The sequence below is a fragment of the Leptodactylus fuscus genome, chromosome 8, assembly GCF_031893055.1.
Source record: "Leptodactylus fuscus isolate aLepFus1 chromosome 8, aLepFus1.hap2, whole genome shotgun sequence".
Lineage (NCBI taxonomy): Eukaryota > Metazoa > Chordata > Amphibia > Anura > Leptodactylidae > Leptodactylus > Leptodactylus fuscus.
The window spans coordinates 36136669-36154025 of NC_134272.1; the positions used below are offsets into that span (position 1 = coordinate 36136669).

Consider the following 17357-nt stretch of genomic DNA (forward strand, 5'->3'; position numbering starts at 1 on the left):
TACAAGAATATAAACTACACACATCACATGTTAACCATACGTAATTATTTTGCCAGTGAAAATTCGCAAATTGTTTCAAGACACTTTTTGAGTCCCTAAGGAAACCTGGTACTCTTGTTGCTATCGGCTGGAGCAATTCGTCCAGCCAAGAGCAAATGTTTTCATTCAAGGAGTTTACCCCTGAAATGATTGGGCGGAGGGGTGGGGGTGAAACCCCTTTGTGGACTTTCGGAACCCCGTAAAATATAGGTGTTATGGGGTTATCTGGTACTAGATGTTTGCTCTGTCTTTCCAGTATTACCCCTGTATTGACCCCTTCCTCTACCAGATGTATTAGTTTTAGTTTGAAGATATCAGTGGGGTCTTTCTCTAGTTTTTTATAAGTTATTGGGTAATGTAAAATTTTTTGTACTTCCATTATGTAGTCTTCCCTATTGAGAACTACCACCATACCGCCTTTGTCCGCCATTCGAATTATAATGGCTTTGTTATTGACCAAATGTTTTAAGGCTCCACGTTCCCTGAGAGATAAATTATCCTTGTAGCGAATTTGTGTCTGCTGGTTGTACAGAAGTTTAAGATCCCTTTCTACAAGGTACTGGAAAGAATCTAAACTGGGTACCCTGGATTTGATTGGGTAAAAATAAGGATTTTTACCTTTTCCTATCGTGTGTATTTGACGTGTGTTTTCCTTATTCTCTAGTTGTTGTAAATTTAACACACTTAGTTGTTCATTAAACATCAATTTCACATATTCATTTTCAATATTGGGTACACCCTGAGTTTCATGTATATCATTATCCAATTTTTCACTGGTATCAAAAAAATGTCATTATACTGTTAATGACCGCACAAATGGTAACACGGTTCTACATGCCACCAGTAACCACCCTTCCCACACAAAGAAAGCAATCCCTATGGATGAATTAGTTAGGGTGAAGCGGTCATGCTCGAATGAAGAGAAATACAGAGAGGAAGTGAGTAACACAATAGGCAGATTGAAAAAACGAGGGTACCCTACTTGGTCCCTTAACAGGGCACAAAGAAAAATTGAGAATAGAGACAGAACCCTATTACTTAGAGATAGCAACAAAAATAATACCAACAAAAATCACAAAGGAATGTTTTTCTGCACAAATTATAGCAATAACTATAAACAAATAACCAATATAGTGCGTAAATACTTACCTATACTTTATCAAGATGCTATTCTTGCGGAAATTTTAAATGAAGGCTGCAAATTCGTATCCAGAAAAGGAAGATGTCTGTCGGACATGCTCTCCCCTAGCAACCTCCCCAAATTAACAACAAACACCAAGACTACGTGGCTGGATTATCGTGGCTTCAGCAAATGTGGAATACCACGATGCCAGTCATGCAAATATGCCAAAAAAATTAGTGTTTTTGAAAATAAAAATTCTCATAAAAAATACCCAATACGAAGTTTCCTCAACTGTAAGTCGGACCATGTGGTATACGTAATTTGGTGCAACACATGTGATATGTTTTATGTAGGATGCACCACTCGAATGCTAAAAATTAGAATTGCAGAGCATATAGCAGATGCAACTAAAATGACATCAGGTAGCATCTCAGGTGCATCCAAGCATTTTTCTCAACAACATCAAGGATCCGTACAAACACTTCAGTTTTGGGCAATAGAACGAGTTGAAAAACCACAAAGAGGGGGGGACTGGAAAAGGAAACTATTAAAAAGAGAATTTTTTTGGATACTAGAATTAGAAACGCGATTCCCAGCCGGTTTAAATTATAAAACTGATCTGTCGTATTTTTATTAATTTTTTCAGGAAATGTACATGTGGTTACATCATTAAAAATATGTCATATTTCCCTTGTAGTGAGTTCGCGGATATGTGGAGTTAATTATGTAGTTGTACGGACCAATGGTGGAGTTGTGGTTCAACCTCTGGAGAGGGTCCCCGTGGACATGTGTAAAACACCGGCAATGCACGTAAACAGGGTAGGAGGAACAGCCACTATTCAAACAGTTGACTAGTCACGATACTTTGTATCATGTGACGCAAGTTACACAGGCGTCTATAACAACGGTAGCCAAGCATTAGGTCAGGTGATAGGAAATCACGTGGTATACGTTATACGTACTACCATAGCAACCAGATAGAGACTGTAAGGATATGTAACGGAGGACGGTATCTCAACTCTATTTAACGAGCGCATTACTCCCATAAAGAATCCCACAGTAATAAAAAACTATTATTTTACTATCTTCAATAGGAAATATTATTCATGATGGCAATTAATTAAACCCTTGGGATACATCCATATAAATATCTGTTCGAATAAGTAAACACGTAATCAGGAACAAATAAGGAATAAACAACATCAGAACACGCAAATTTGTTTTAAAAGGTTTTATTTTTGTAGTATATAGGGGTATAGAGTCTACAAGAAAATTTTATATGTTTGTGTTGTGTGTTATGTATAAAGACCAATGTGAATAGGCCATAACACGGCTGTGCCTAATACAGACTAATTAACATCCAGTCAAGGCAGGGTATATAGAGGCACATTGGTCATTTAGCCTTTGCTTCGCCATGAGGAAGGGGCTTTGACCCTGAAACGCGTAGGCGGTGTAGGCTTTTTTCGTGTCTATTCGTTGTTCCATGTAATCCAAAGAAACGTCTACATGTAAGTGCTGTGTCCGTTTTTCACTTTGATTTTTCACTGGTTTCTTGACATGTTGGGGAATTTTTAAACGCTTGAATAAAAGGAAAATGTTTTAAATTGACACTATACTGGTTGCTGAATTACTATTTTCTTTGGGATGGTTTATCAGCACCTGTGCCGGCAGGGTTACAGTTTTTTCGTGCACCAGTAATAGTGAAGTGAACGGACTGCCACACTAGTAAACCACTAGTAAAACGAGGGCTGTGGAATACAATCTCACCAGTATTTCTGCTCATTACATTTATATGATCAGTAACGCGCCTGATCATTCAGCGACACAATCCCACATTATCAGTTGTTTAGAAAACAAAAGTTTACCTACCATGAAGGTAGAGTGTTTTGTGGGAAATTTTCATCTACAGATCCATTAGAGGTATATAAGAGGCCTGATGTCTGGCAATTCTGTAAATTCAAAAAGCTGTGAATCTTTTTTTAAGACATAAATTGTGAAAATCTAGATATAACTAGACATAACTAAAAGTTTAGCACAATAATTTTTAGTCAAAGATATTATAATCATATATTAATTAATTTACTGAATAATTTATATTTATAGCACTAACATATTCCACAGCACTTTACAAATGAGAGTGTACATGAATAGACAATTTGACAAAATGTACTTATAAGAGATTAAAGGGGTTTTCCTGGCAACAAATCATTTTTAATAAAAGGTCTGTTAGTGCTATTCATAGGTCTAATGAGTGCCCCCGAATACCTTTTGAGTGATTTCTATGTTTCTAGCATCCTCTGCATTTGCTTACATGGGCATCTTCCTGTTCTGTGTTTTCCTACAACTCCCATCATGCCTTGGGCTTCAATCAGAGCTGACTCACAGCACCTCCCTCTGTCACTTCCTCCCTCTCCCTTTCTCACTCCCTCCCCCTCCCTTTCTCAATCGCACCCCCTCCCTTTTTCCCTAGCTAGGCCGCCCACTACTAGCTCTTCCTAACTAACTTAAACACTCCATGCCATCATACTTACATGTCTTCAAATTCGGACCTTCTGGGCACGGGACTTCACTTCTGGGAAACCGGCACCTCCTCTTCTTGATGTCTGCCAGCTGCCCACACCTATGCAATAAAGCCGCCCAGAAGAAGTAACGTCCCGTGCCCAGAAGGTCCGGACCGTAAGAAAGTTAAGTATGATGGGATGGGGGGGGTAGTAGAAGGGGAAATGGAAAATCTCCGGAAATAGGGGAAATGTGCCTGGGGTGGTGGGACGGTCACATGACCAGTATGTAATATAGATTTTTGGAACACTAAGTAACTTAGAATGTAGGTGGGGGAGTCTTTACCTTAGATAAGAAATATCCATTTATCCCGGATAACCCCTTTTAAGGCATTTTATGATTCTATAGGATCTATAGGATTCTATTGATATTTATTTATATTTATTGAAATTAGAGATAGGAGAACCTCTTGATACTCTGTTAGGGAATTGCTTAGATGACAATTCCCCAGTAGCTGCTGGGGAATTGAACCCTGGAGGAAGGGGCACAAGAGAAGCCCCCCACTGTCCCTTCCTCTTACCAGGCCCTATCCTATGTAATAGGCGGCAACTCGGAGACGATCCCTTCCTATATATGTGACACACAAAATGCAGACAAGACAAACAACAACAAAGGGAGGTCAGCTAGCCAGGGTTCGGTAACAGTCGAGCAGTGCAGTGCCAAATCGAAGTCCAAAAGAATAGTCAATAGGGAAAGCCAAGGTCAGGATTAAGAATACAAGAAAATTAACAGCAAGAGAAAGCCAACAAGCACGAGGCAATAACAGGCACCAGTGTGAATGTGAGCAAAGACTAAATAGGAGAGTATGAACCCGCCCTGGACCTGACAGGAAGACAGGCTGCCAATCACAGGGCAAGACCAAATTTAACTACTTCATGGACAGAGGCAGACAAGGGCAGAAGATGGTGTGTGGTGCAAATTCAATTAAAGAACTAGAGCCGTGTTCACACAGTGCAACCAAAAACTCTAAGCAAGGAACTAAACTGCACACACCTCCTGCACCACCACATGCGAGCAGAGGGCGGCGCAGTGACCTGAACAGGCAGAGATGTTACATACTCCTTTTGTGGATATTCACAAGGTTCCTCCATCTCTTTTGATCATCCCAAACTGAGAACTCTATTATTATATTCTAGTTTTTCTTCTCAAACCCAAAATTTATAGGGCTTGCAACACATAAACTACTATTAGTAGTTTAATTAGTAGTATAATAAGTGGAGGCACAGGGAAGTGCAGAAACATAACAAATAGAGATGAGCGAATAGTATTCGGCCGGCGCTTAAAGGGATTCTACCATTAAAATGAATATTTTGGCGATCACACGTCGGAATAGCCTTTAGAAAGGATATTCGTCTCTTACCTTTAGTCGTGGTCTCCGCTGTGCTGTTCCTTAGAAATACCGTTTTTTGCCAGTATGCAAATGAGTTCTCTCGCAGCGATGGGGGCGGGCCCCAGGACTCAAAATGCGATGGGGCGTCCCCACTGCTGCCCGAGAACACGTTCCAGCGACACCTCTATCTTCGGTTGGATCCTCCCCTTCTTTCGTCATCTTCCTTCTTCATCACCTCCGACGTCACCTCACTAGTACGCTCTGTTCGGTGAAGACTTTGAGGAGCATACTGTGCGTGCGCGCAATTGCGGCCTCGGAACTATGGCCGCCGGCCGGCGTGCGCAGTCGGCTCTACTAGTGTCTCACTGGCAGAACCCGACTGCGAAAAACCATGCATGAGTATAAGTGTTCATTGTGTTTCCACACCTCCCTTGGCCTGGGGTCTGAAGAATGTGTCAATGGTTCATGGATAACCCCAGAAGTTTCAGGTTCAGAAAGAACTTGAAACATTTGGAAAATTTGTGACGACTATGGTTTATTTCGTATAAGTTCATTCCTCTCTGCGAGATGTTATAAAAAAATATAAAACTATATACTATATGTGCAACTATTTTTCTTTTATCTAATCAAAAGATATCCATTGATAAAACGACGAAGAACATTGTATTTTCATCTATTCAGATTTTGGGAATATTTATTTTTTTTTCTCTTTCTTACTGATTTACAGGTCTATGAATGGATGGACCAAATTAAAGAAACACATAAAGATTTAGTCAGTATACACTATCTGGGATCAACCTATGAGACAAGACCCATTTACTATCTAAAAGTAAGTTGTCTTTATATTTTACAATATTAAAAAGAATACACTGAAACTGTCACTAACTGAAAGCTTTATTTTTTTAAAAAAAAATCTGAGATTATATGTAATTTCCTGATTAGTTAGTATCTAGAGATGAGCACATACTATTCGAAATGGTAGTTTCGAATAGCACGCTCCCATACGAATCAATGGACGCAGCTGGCACGCAGCCGGGGCCGTCGTCCTGCCGTTTAACCCCCTGCGTGCTGGCCGCTCCCATTCATTCCTATGGGAGCGTGCTATTCGAAACTACCATTTCGAATAGTACTCGCTCATCTCTATTAGTATCCAATACTTTTGAGTGTGATGTAACCATAAGGGTATGTTCACATTGAGTTTCAATGGGAGTCGCTTGCTTTTTTTTCCCGCTAGTTTTTTTTTTTTTTTTTAAGCTAGTGGGAAAAAGGGCATGTTGCTTCTATCTTCCCACGGATTCAACAGCTGAGTCAGCTGCGGCTTCTACGTCTTGAGACTCCCTCCTGTTTGGACTCATTCATTTGGGCCTAATCAAGAGCGGGACGCCACGGTATCCGGTTGTGGCTAGCCATGGGGTGAAGTCACACGGAGGAAAAGGTTTCTGCCATGTGAACATACCCAAAGGCCAATGGAAACGCCACAATTTGCAAAATTGCAGAGATATACAGTACATGCAAGGTGGATGGGATTCATGTGAATCCCATTCCCACTTTGCAGTTAAAACCGCAGCACGGACACACTGCGATTTCCATAACCTGCCCGTATTTCATTATTTCATAGTATGGGTTTTACAGCTGCTTAATTTGTGTATGTTTTATCCAAATGTATATTTTTTCTGGAGAAAATACATTTTAATGGGAAAAAGACCTTATTTACACAACAGTGTTGTTTCTCACAGATGATTGTCAGTCTGTTGAAGTCCACTGAAAGAACTTATTGGCTTGGCAGGCATCACATATCTACTTTTAAACCCACGAATGTCTAAGGGTCTATTCACATGGCTCTATTTCTGTTTGTCAAAATGGACACAGAGCATGCCAGTTTTTTGACAGCCATAAACAATGGTCCTTTAAAAACCAGACATCTGAACAGACTCATGGCTGTGTGGTGGCCGTTCCAAAAATGGCCATCACACTTTCATGTGAAAACGGCCTAAAGGAAACAGTAAGGCAAGATTATAGTGGGTGAAATAGTTTTAAAAAAATCACGACAGCAATGGAAAAACATCACCTAGTCAAATCAATACCAGATTTCTATTGGACAATGTGGATGAAAGGGTCATGATTTGGTGCAGCATCCTGTTGGGGGTTGAAGTAATGAAATATTTTCTTGGCCCATCCTGATACTTGGGTGGCTATAAAAAAAAGTGGCTACAGTGTGAATGAATACAAATGTTGTTATATATGCATTATATACATAGAAATGAAGTAACTTCCTTTATTATATTTTATGATATTTTAGATTGGGTTGCCAGCGAATAAAAAAAAGAAGATTATATGGATGGACTGTGCAATTCATGCTCGTGAATGGATCTCAGTAGCATTTTGTCAGTGGTTCATTAGAGAAGTAGGTCATTTTTTATCTCAAGTTTTTGTTGCTTAGTTTAATTTTACTCTCAGGGTGTACAGGTTGGGCTAACAGTGTGAACAGAAAACCTTAAAATAGCGGTCCAACAAAAACATTTTTTCTCTTGCCCAATACAAAGGTGAATTATGTTGAAGTTAATCTTTTTGCTAGTGATTGTATTCATTAGTTAGACGCCATACAAAGTCGTCCAATGGGCAGTTCCATTGAGAATAGAGCCAATACCATTGTTTTCTATTTCATAGGAACAGAACAGTTCGGAAGCCTCCATAGAAATGAATAACAAAATACACTCAGATTATACTTGCACGTCACCTCACATTGAAAGCACACTCAATCGTGTGTATAGGATCCAAAAGAGAGCAGATAACTGCTAGAAGATTACCTTCACTACAATTTACATCACATGCCTTTTAAGGGCCCCTTCACACGGCATATACGCTCACTGCTTTGGAGCGTGTAAACGTTCCGTAGCAGCGGCGTCTAAAGCACTTCCCATTGTTTTCTATGGGAGCCGGCAGACGCGCGCTCCCCATAGAAATGAATGGAAAAAGCAGCCCATTCATTTCTATGGCGAGCGCGCGTATGCCGGCTCCCATAGAAATCAATGCGATCTGCTTTTAAACGCCGCTGCTACGGAACGTTTACACGCTCCAAAGCAGTGAGCGTATACGCCGTGTGAAGGGGCCCTAATAGGTTAGAGAGTAAAAAAATGAGAAAGTGCTACTTTAACTTAGCTCAAATTTGGTAAGAACTCCAACTTCTTATAAAATCAATTGAATTCAATATTGTGACATGCTAGCAAAACCATAGAAAGGCTGTAATTCACTCCACGGATACATATAGTATACAACGATAGAATGTCAATTTATGTTAATATATCATGAATGTAAGGGAATTGCTAGGGCAGAAATTTCCCAGTAGCTGGGAAATTGCTTCCCACGCTTGATAATGCATTTGGTAGTCCCCGAACGGACTACCAAATTTATCAACAAGCGGTGTGCAGTGAAAGAACACAGATCCCCATAGGGTCACTCCAGTGAGAGAGGTGGGACAAGTGGTGTAGAAAGTGGAGTAAACTTTCATGGCAGGACAGTGGCGCAACTAGGAATGGCGGGGCCCCGTGGCGAACTTTTGACATGGGGCCCCCCGACCGATACCGACGACCTCGACCGACCCCCTTGTCCGCATTTCTGCCTGCTCTATCATGCCCCTAGTGGCCCCTGCACACAGTATTATGACCCTTAGTGGCCCCAGCACACAGTATTATGTCCCTCAGTGGCCCCTGCAGACCCTGAGTATGATGATAGTCTTTGTGAGGCCAGCGGTGTTACTTACCGATCCTGGCCCAGCCAGGATCGGTAAGTAAATAGGGCCCGTTACCAGCTGGAATAACTCCAGCCGGTAACGGTCTATTAAGAAAAAAGAAAAAATGTCCTGGGCCCTGTGACAGCCGCTACCACTGCTACCACGGTAGTTACGCCCCTGTGGCAGGATTAAGATGAAAGATTCTCATCATAATAAGTCTTCCCTTAAGATTCTGTCAAATTTTATATGAATTTTCAATGTATTTATCTAGACTTGTTTATACATTTTAGATACTGCAGCATCACAGCCACAATCCAGTGATACATAAAGCTCTAGAAAACATAGACTTCTATATTGTCCCCGTCCTCAATATTGATGGATTTATTTATTCCTGGACTACGGTAAGAACCAATGTAAATAATTGTAAGGAATCAGAACATATCTACCTCTTTTTGCTAGTTGTAAAACTATATGACTACTGAAGAAGGATTGCTAACATCTGGTTAGTTTCTTAGATGCATTAAATTTACTACAACAAATCTAGTAGAGACAATTACATATACACGGTTCAACATAAAATCCTAATGTACCTGCCATCGCCTGTAGCCCATTTTTTTTCTCAGGCCTGCAGCTTATGCTGCTTAACTTTATTACTTATGTTGTTCTAAAAATCACTTTATTTCTTTTCGGGGTGGGATATGTGCTGAGTACTAATAGACTTCCCAAGGGGGCTGCTTGTTGGTGTGTGCCCAGTAGGGTTGTCTGTGACCTGAGTTGTTGAGTTGATGAACCAGGAATTTTTCAACTTGCAGCATCAACTGGAGCAACAACAGGCAACTGACACCCATTGGCTGCACCAGAGGTACAGTTGTACCTATAGCATACCTACATTCCATCAGATAACTGATGTGACCCCATGGACTTTTTAGCCAATAGTTTAGAGAAATGGAAGGAGTTTGCACAGTTTGTCTTGAGAGTTTTATGTTGTCTTGCCTCAAGCGAAAAGGGCCGAGAGGGTTTTCAGGGCATCCAGTGACACCTAGGAGGTCAAAAATTACTTTTGTCAAAATGAATCATAGATCCGTGAGAATTTTCACATACTTCCGGCCTCTGAATATAGATGCCACAGTATCCCTGTATCATGTTCCAGTTATTGTACTGCTGATGCTGCCCGCTACTACTAAACAGCTACCACCACTCTGCCAGACATGTCTTGTGGCAGGTCCATCATTTAATCCATACTGTAATGCCTCTCACTCATTCTGCCACAGCAACCACCACTCAGCCAGACATATCCTATGGCCAAGTCCGTCATATTATTCCATGCGTTACTGCCACTCAACCAAATGTATCCTAAGTAGAGATGAGCGAGTAGTATTCGATTGAGTAGGTATTTGATCGAATACTACAGTATTCGAAATACTCGTACTCGATCGAGTACCACTCGCTATTCAAATGTAAAAGTTCGATGCAGAACCAGCATTGATTGGCCGAATGCTATACAGTCGGCCAATCAACGCTGGTTCTTCTCCTACCTTTAGAAGTCTTCTCCGTGCAGCTTCCGCAAGACGTCTTCCGGCTCTGAATTCACTCTGCCAGGCATCGGGCCTGGGCAGAGCCGACTGCGCATGCCCGCTTGTAGTGCGGACATGCGCAGTTGGCTCTGCCCAGGCCCGATGCCTGGCAGAGTGAATTCAGCGCCGGAAGATGCCGCGGGGACGCTGCAAGGAGAAGACTGCTCGGAGGATCCAGCCCGACCATCACTCGTGGACTTGGTAAGTATAATTTGATCAAACGTTGCCTACCCCTGAAATGAGCATTTTCCCCCCATAGAGATATCGAATCTCGAACATTTTACTGTTCGCTCATCTCTAATCCTATGCCCTCATAACCATCACATTCTTTCATAATAGACAACATAGACAATTGACATATTAACTACAGAGCACTTACAGCAGATGCTCTATTGGTTAACCTTCAGCCATCTATATGACATTGTGGGTTGGATCAAAGTAACAGAGTACTAGAACAACATGTAATAAAATTAACAGTTCTTTAAATATGACATCCTCACAGAAGCAGAGTAGGCGCCATAGCTGACAGATCTCCACTGTTTTGCACAGTAGATATACGTATATATATGACATCTATTATGTGCAATAGATATGTATTGATTTCTCCATAAACTGCAATACAGTTGCTTTGGGACATGCAATCTAATGATCACAGTTTTAAGCCCGCAAGACGAGGGGTGGGGGCTAAAAAAAAGAATAATAAGTGGATAGCCAGGAAAGGACAAAAAAAAAATTATACTCACCTCTCCTGGGCATCCAGTGTTCTTTCCCAGCATCTGGTCATCACCCATGGACTCCTGTGGCCTCTTTTTCAATGGCATATGCCCCAGGGTTGAAGCGTCATGATTAGAGATGAGCGAACAGTAAAATGTTCGAGGTTCGATATTCGTTTCGAGTAGCCCCTCAATATTTGACTACTCGAATCGAATATCGAACCCTATGGGGGGAAAATGCTCGTTTTAGGGGTAGGCAACGTTCGACCAAATTATATTTACCAAGTCCACGAGTGAGGGTCGGCCTGGATCCTCCGTGCAGTCTTCTCCTTGCAGCCTGGGCAGAGCCGACTGCGCATGCCCATACTACAAGCAGACATGCGCAGTTGGCTCTGCCCAAGCCCGATGCCTGGCAGAGTGAATGAAGAGCCGGAAGACGCCGCAGGGAAGCTGCACGGAGAAGACTTCTAAAGGTAGGAGAAGAACCAGCGTTGATTGGCCTACTGTATAGCATTCGGCCAATCAATGCTGGTTCTGCATCGAACTTTTACATTCGAATAGCGAGTGGTACTCGATCGAGTACGAGTATTTCGAATACTGTAGTATTCGATCAAATACCTACTCGATCAAGTACTACTCACTCATCTCTAGTCATGATGTTGGTATGATGCTCCTTTTGGCTTACCAGACCTATGTATGAATATACATTATTTTAATACATATTGATACGAATTGATGAGTGGTGTTTAATTATAATAATATGATTAATAAAAGTGGAGCTTTATTTCTTATCTGAAACAGTATAGTGTCACTTGTAATACTTTAACACTTATATAACTAAAAATTATATAATTAAATAAAATCATGCATGCAAAAATAAAGCTTCGGTCACACCTGCATTGGCTGACCGTTCAGGGACTCTGTCCCTGATTCTGCTTGAAATATGCATAGAGAAAGCAAGCAGGACTTTTCTCTCTCTGTTGACTTCAGGCGGAAACCCGGCAAACCCCATTATGATCTATGAGGTCTGTGGGTCTCCATGGGTAACCGCTTTTTAAACAGCTTGGGTTTCTGTTTTTCGGGTCCCCAAGTGAACGCAAAGAACGGAAGCCCCAACATAGTGTAAGAGAAAACGTATTAGTTTTGTTCTATTTATTTTTAATAAGCATGTCATTAAATTACCTTAATTAGCCTTAGTCTTACCTTACTATTTTTTATGTAATTTTAGAGGTCCTATAACCACCTCCATCAATTCTAGTTCTTAGGCATAGGTACCTCTCCACTGATTCCAGGAAATGTGGAATTTTTTCTTTAGCCTCCACTATTCCCGATAAGCACAGTTAGTTTTGATGCCGGATGTGTTATTTAAGCTCTGTAGTGTCAGAACGGCAGTGTCAGACATGGGGCATAATTCAGAGCTCCAATCAAAGACAATGCCAATGTCAGAGCTCAGAATCACACTCCTTGTTTACTCCTGCCTGACTCCACCCTTCTGACAGATCAGAATGTAAATAACATATTAGGCACCAAAATAACAAACATTGATTTCCCAGGAAAAAAATTTCAATGCCAGAGTTAGTGGAGAAGCAACTACTAATTAATATGTAGAGCTGGACTTGTTGGGGGTGGAGAAAGGTTCTTCATAAGTCTTAACTATATATATATATATATATATATATATATATATATATATATATATATATATCATTTTTTACATAGGAACGCCTTTGGAGAAAAACTCGCTCGCCACATGACGGTGGAAGATGTTATGGTGTAGACCTCAACAGAAATTTTGATTCAAGCTGGTGCTGTAAGTTTATTATAACAAACAGTAGCTTGGTACATGGACATTGACAAAGATATTTTAAACTCACTGGAAAGTATATCACTATTCCCAGGGTCTGTCTTGATAGCAGCCCACCTTTAGATTACTTTCACATTTTATATGTCTTTGTACTGTATTAGCCAGTGGATATGAAATATAAAGATTGAGAGTCGTCAGTAGTTGATACCTTTTTAAAGGCATCATTGGGTGCCTCTGGTCATCACATACACCCCACACCTGGAGATACTGAGAGGAATCACACGCAAACACGCAAATCAGGAATATGATCATTACGAGCTCTCTGTCACCTCCTACAACAGGAACGTTCCCCTGCAAACAGAAAAAGTGCATGACATGCCAACATATACTGACTACTGACAAAATAAAGATCCCCAATTCTAATCAGGACTACAAGATCCCAGGTACCTTTACCTGCAGCATACCTAATGTGGTGTATTTAATAATATGTACCAAATGCCCTACGGGAGGCCTTTATGTAGGAGAGACAGGACAGACACTCAGAATGCGGATGAACTCACACCGCCACACGATTACAGAGCAGAGAATGGACCTCCCTGTGCCAAAACACTTCTGCAATCAAAATCATAAAATCAATGACATGATGATTTTGATTTTAACCCCTTCCCGACATGCGCCGTAATAGTACGGCGCATGTCGGGTCTGTAACTATGGCGAACGCCCGGGAGCCGGGCGGCTGCCATAGCCGCCGGGTGTCTACTGCTTTAAGCAGTAGACAACCAGCTCTAATGCCTCCGATCGGTCCCCGGACCAATCGGAGGCATTAACCCCTCCGGCGCCACGGTCAAAGGCGCAGGAGGCGCCATTTTCCCGGCGGCGCATGGGCGCCGCCATTTTGGCCGGGATCGCCGGCTCCTGGAGCATGCTCCAGGGCTGACGTCCCGTTGCCATGACAGCTGGGAGCCTTGTACAGGCTCCCAGGCTTGTCTGCAAATCCTCTCTTTTGCAGGGTGGTCTATGCAGCCTGCAAAAGAAAGGATGCTTTTTTGCAATGCATTGCAATGCATTAGCATTGTAATGCATTGCATTAGTGATCAGACCCCCTGGGGTTCAACACCCCTAGGGGGTATAATAAATGCAAAAAAAAATATAAAAAGAATTAAAAGTTCAAATCACCCCCCTTTCCCTAGAACACATATAAAAGTAGTTAAAAACTGTGAAACATATACATGTTAGGTATCCCCGCGTCCGAAATCGCCCGCTCTACAAATCTATAAAAATATTTTTCCTGTTCTGTAAACGCCGTAGCGGGAAAAATAGTCGAAAGTGCCAAACTGCCGTTTTTTCACTGTTTTGATTCTGATAAAAATTTGAATAAAAAGTGATCAAAGCAATAACATTTCCCGAAAATGGTAGAACTAAAAAGTACACCAGACCCCGCAAAAAAAGACGCCCTATGCATCCCCGTACACTTATGTATAAAAAAGTTACGGCCGTCGGAATATGGCGACTTTTAGAAAAAAAAATTTTTTAACACAGTTTTGAAATTTTTTTTTAGGGGTCAAAATGTAAATAAAACCATATAAATTTGGTATCCCTGGAACCGTACCGAAACACAGAATATAGGGGACATGTCATTTTGGCTGCACAGTGAACGCCGTAAAACCAAAGCCCGTAAGAAAGTCGCAGAAGTGCATTTTTTCTTCAAATCCACCCCATTCTGAATTTTTTTTCTTGCTTCCCAGTACATTATATAGAATAATTAATGGTAGTATCATGAAGAAAAATTTGTCCCGCAAAAATTAAGACCTCATATGGCTCTGGGAGCGGAGAAATAAAAAAGTTATGGGGTTTAGAAGGAGGGGAGTCAAAAACGAAAAACGAAAATCAAAAAATGCCATCGGCGGGAAGGGGTTAAGGGGGAATTTCAAATGTAAATGTGACAGGAGAATATGGGAGTATAGACTCATGACCATCTTTGACACATTCCAGAGGGGGTTAAATCTGTCGCAGTAATTTATGGACTTCTATAAAAATTAAGCATCGCATCACCAATCAAAAGGACCATAAAACGTCAGAGGGCCATCCTTTGAACTGATACTTAGTATTTTAACTTGTTTATTTGTGTATATACTGCTTTCCATCACTTGTCGCACCGAACACTTGATTCCTGTGCCTCTTTTAGTGTATAAATATGCATGCCTTCAGATATTGTGTCATACCATGCCTAAGCTTGCAATCTGTCATCTGCAATCTCACAGTTGTGGCAGGCGGGTTTTGACACGAGAGTGATGCAGCTCCCCGCGTCACTCTCGGTGCCAAAATCCGCCCCACCGCCCCCCCGTGTGAATTAGCCCTAAAAAGTCTAATCCTGTTCTATGGGCCTAAGCCAGAGGAATAACCTTTTGGATAAAGAAGTCCTCTGCCCGGATCCACGCTTCTCATGGGTTCCCCAGCTGGATCTAACCACGTCGTGATTCACCGCTTTAGCACCCTGCAATAGAGCATTGCTCTAGCACTTACTCTATAAGTATTCTCTTGCATCACATTGCACAGTATAGCCAAGCTGTGTTGAATCTCCCAAGGTAGAGCTAAAGCCGCACTGTATTGCAGTTGTACAGCTGTATTGCCATTTGCTACCAAAGAGACTGTTATCTGTACTTTGCCTGCACAAAGGATTTTTCCAAGTAAAGTTCTTTAAAACCGTTGTTACTGGACTCTTTGTCACAGAAGTCATTCCAGCCTGTGCTCTGTAGAAAAGTAACAGTGAAAGTGAAAGGAAAGGTCCATGTATGTGACAGGGGAACAGGGTTGTGTACCACTCAGGTCTGTGACACAACTGTGACTCTACTACCCCATCAGCCCTGCACTACCACCACAGCGTGTACCCCCTTGCTCACTCCACACAGGGCAGACACCAGACGCAAGTGTGAACACTCCCTTATTCTGATCAATTCCCCCACAGGTATTGATTTTATAGTGTGCTTAGGGTGCAGACTAGTGGCAGGAAATATTATATTGCCAGATTCTTTTTTTCGATAAAGCATGGTCTCCACTCTTTTATTCTCAACATCACCTGTTTAGGTAATGTCCAAAAAAATACCTGACCTGTTCTCACTATTCTATGTAAACCAGAGATTAATGTTCATGTATTCAACAAAAAAATGGTTTGGCCTCCGCATCAACAGACCAAAATATCAGTAGGTCGTCGATGTAGCGGCCATACCACTGAAAATTTGTTGTATACAAATTATAATATAAATAATAATAATAATTATAAATAATTATTTTCTCCATATATAAAGCCCTTCTCCCACCAAGCCATAACAAGGTTTGCGAGGGAAAGGGAGAACCGTGCCCCCATAGAAACTCCACAGGTCTACAAACAGTATTCACGGTCAAACATAAAATAATTATGTTTCAACAAAAAATTCACAACATTAATAATGTATTCACACAATTCCTCTGTAACACCAGAAAACTTGTATAAATGATATGAGTGCAACGATGTCTACTTGATTTTTGTATGTTTCCATCTAGCAATTGGGGCCTCAACAAACTGCAGCAGCCTTACATTCTGCGGACCTACGCCTGAATCAGAACCAGAGACCCGGGCTGTGTCACAGTTAGTGAGCAGACTTAAATCTGATATCTTGTGCTACCTGACAATGCACTCATATGGGAACTATGTTCTCCTTCCCTATGGCTACACTCAAGATCTATCTGCCAACCATGATGAGCAGGTAAAAACATTTCTTTCATGATTCACCAGAAAATAGGAGCTAAGATACATTCAACTATTGCTGGAAATTGTGTTGAAGGCAGAATATGTTACTTAAATTTATGAATGAAAGTTTTAACTTAAGATAGTTAAAGGATAGTAAGCCTGAAATATTGCAGAGCATGACATAATAATATTAGATAACATGGCTGCTTTGGCACCTGTAGAAACAGGGTTCAGTTCAGGGGAGACTGAGCATTCCTTCTTTTAATGAGTAGGAAGACCTTGGTGTGTGACATAAAAGGAACATGATGAAATTTAGTCAGTAGACAATCCAAAGTCAAGGCAGGAAATGTTCATTCACCACAGAATTCTGGCAAGAGATCAGGGAGCACAATATAGGCAATATAGTTATGAGGCACAGGTCAGACTAATGATCTTATATTGTCAGCACGAGGGGGTCAGTCAATACACACTACCATCATGTCCTTGGGTAGGTTTGCATTATTCCTCAGTATATGAATTTGATAGTGTTGGGATGTAGTCCGTATTTTATAGTATACAGATTTTTGCACTAAATTGCCCTTAGTTTTGGTATTTGGAGTCATTCCTGCTTTATATCGGCTCTGAGTAGAGAGGTCCCCTCTCCAACTGGAAGCACCCCGGGAAAAATTACTACCAGCATCATCAGGTAGTGCTGCAGGAACCCCATCAGCGGTGTCCGGCCCAGGACCAGGTCTGGGGTACGTGGCTCGGACTAATTG

General features: G+C 41.4%; 2 protein-coding genes across 2 annotated transcripts in view; both read left to right on the top strand.

The window, feature by feature from the left end:
- Window positions 1–17357, top strand: part of LOC142216492 (gamma-crystallin-1-like) — a 347542-nt gene that overhangs the window by 235729 nt on the left and 94456 nt on the right. The window lies entirely within an intron of this gene.
- Window positions 1–17357, top strand: part of LOC142216786 (carboxypeptidase O-like) — a 46500-nt gene that overhangs the window by 24321 nt on the left and 4822 nt on the right. The window contains exons 5-9 of the mRNA XM_075284817.1: window positions 5779–5880; window positions 7351–7455; window positions 9072–9182; window positions 12788–12878; window positions 16413–16615. Of these exons, the coding sequence (XP_075140918.1) occupies window positions 5779–5880; window positions 7351–7455; window positions 9072–9182; window positions 12788–12878; window positions 16413–16615 (612 nt within the window). The remainder of the gene's footprint in view (window positions 1–5778; window positions 5881–7350; window positions 7456–9071; window positions 9183–12787; window positions 12879–16412; window positions 16616–17357) is intronic.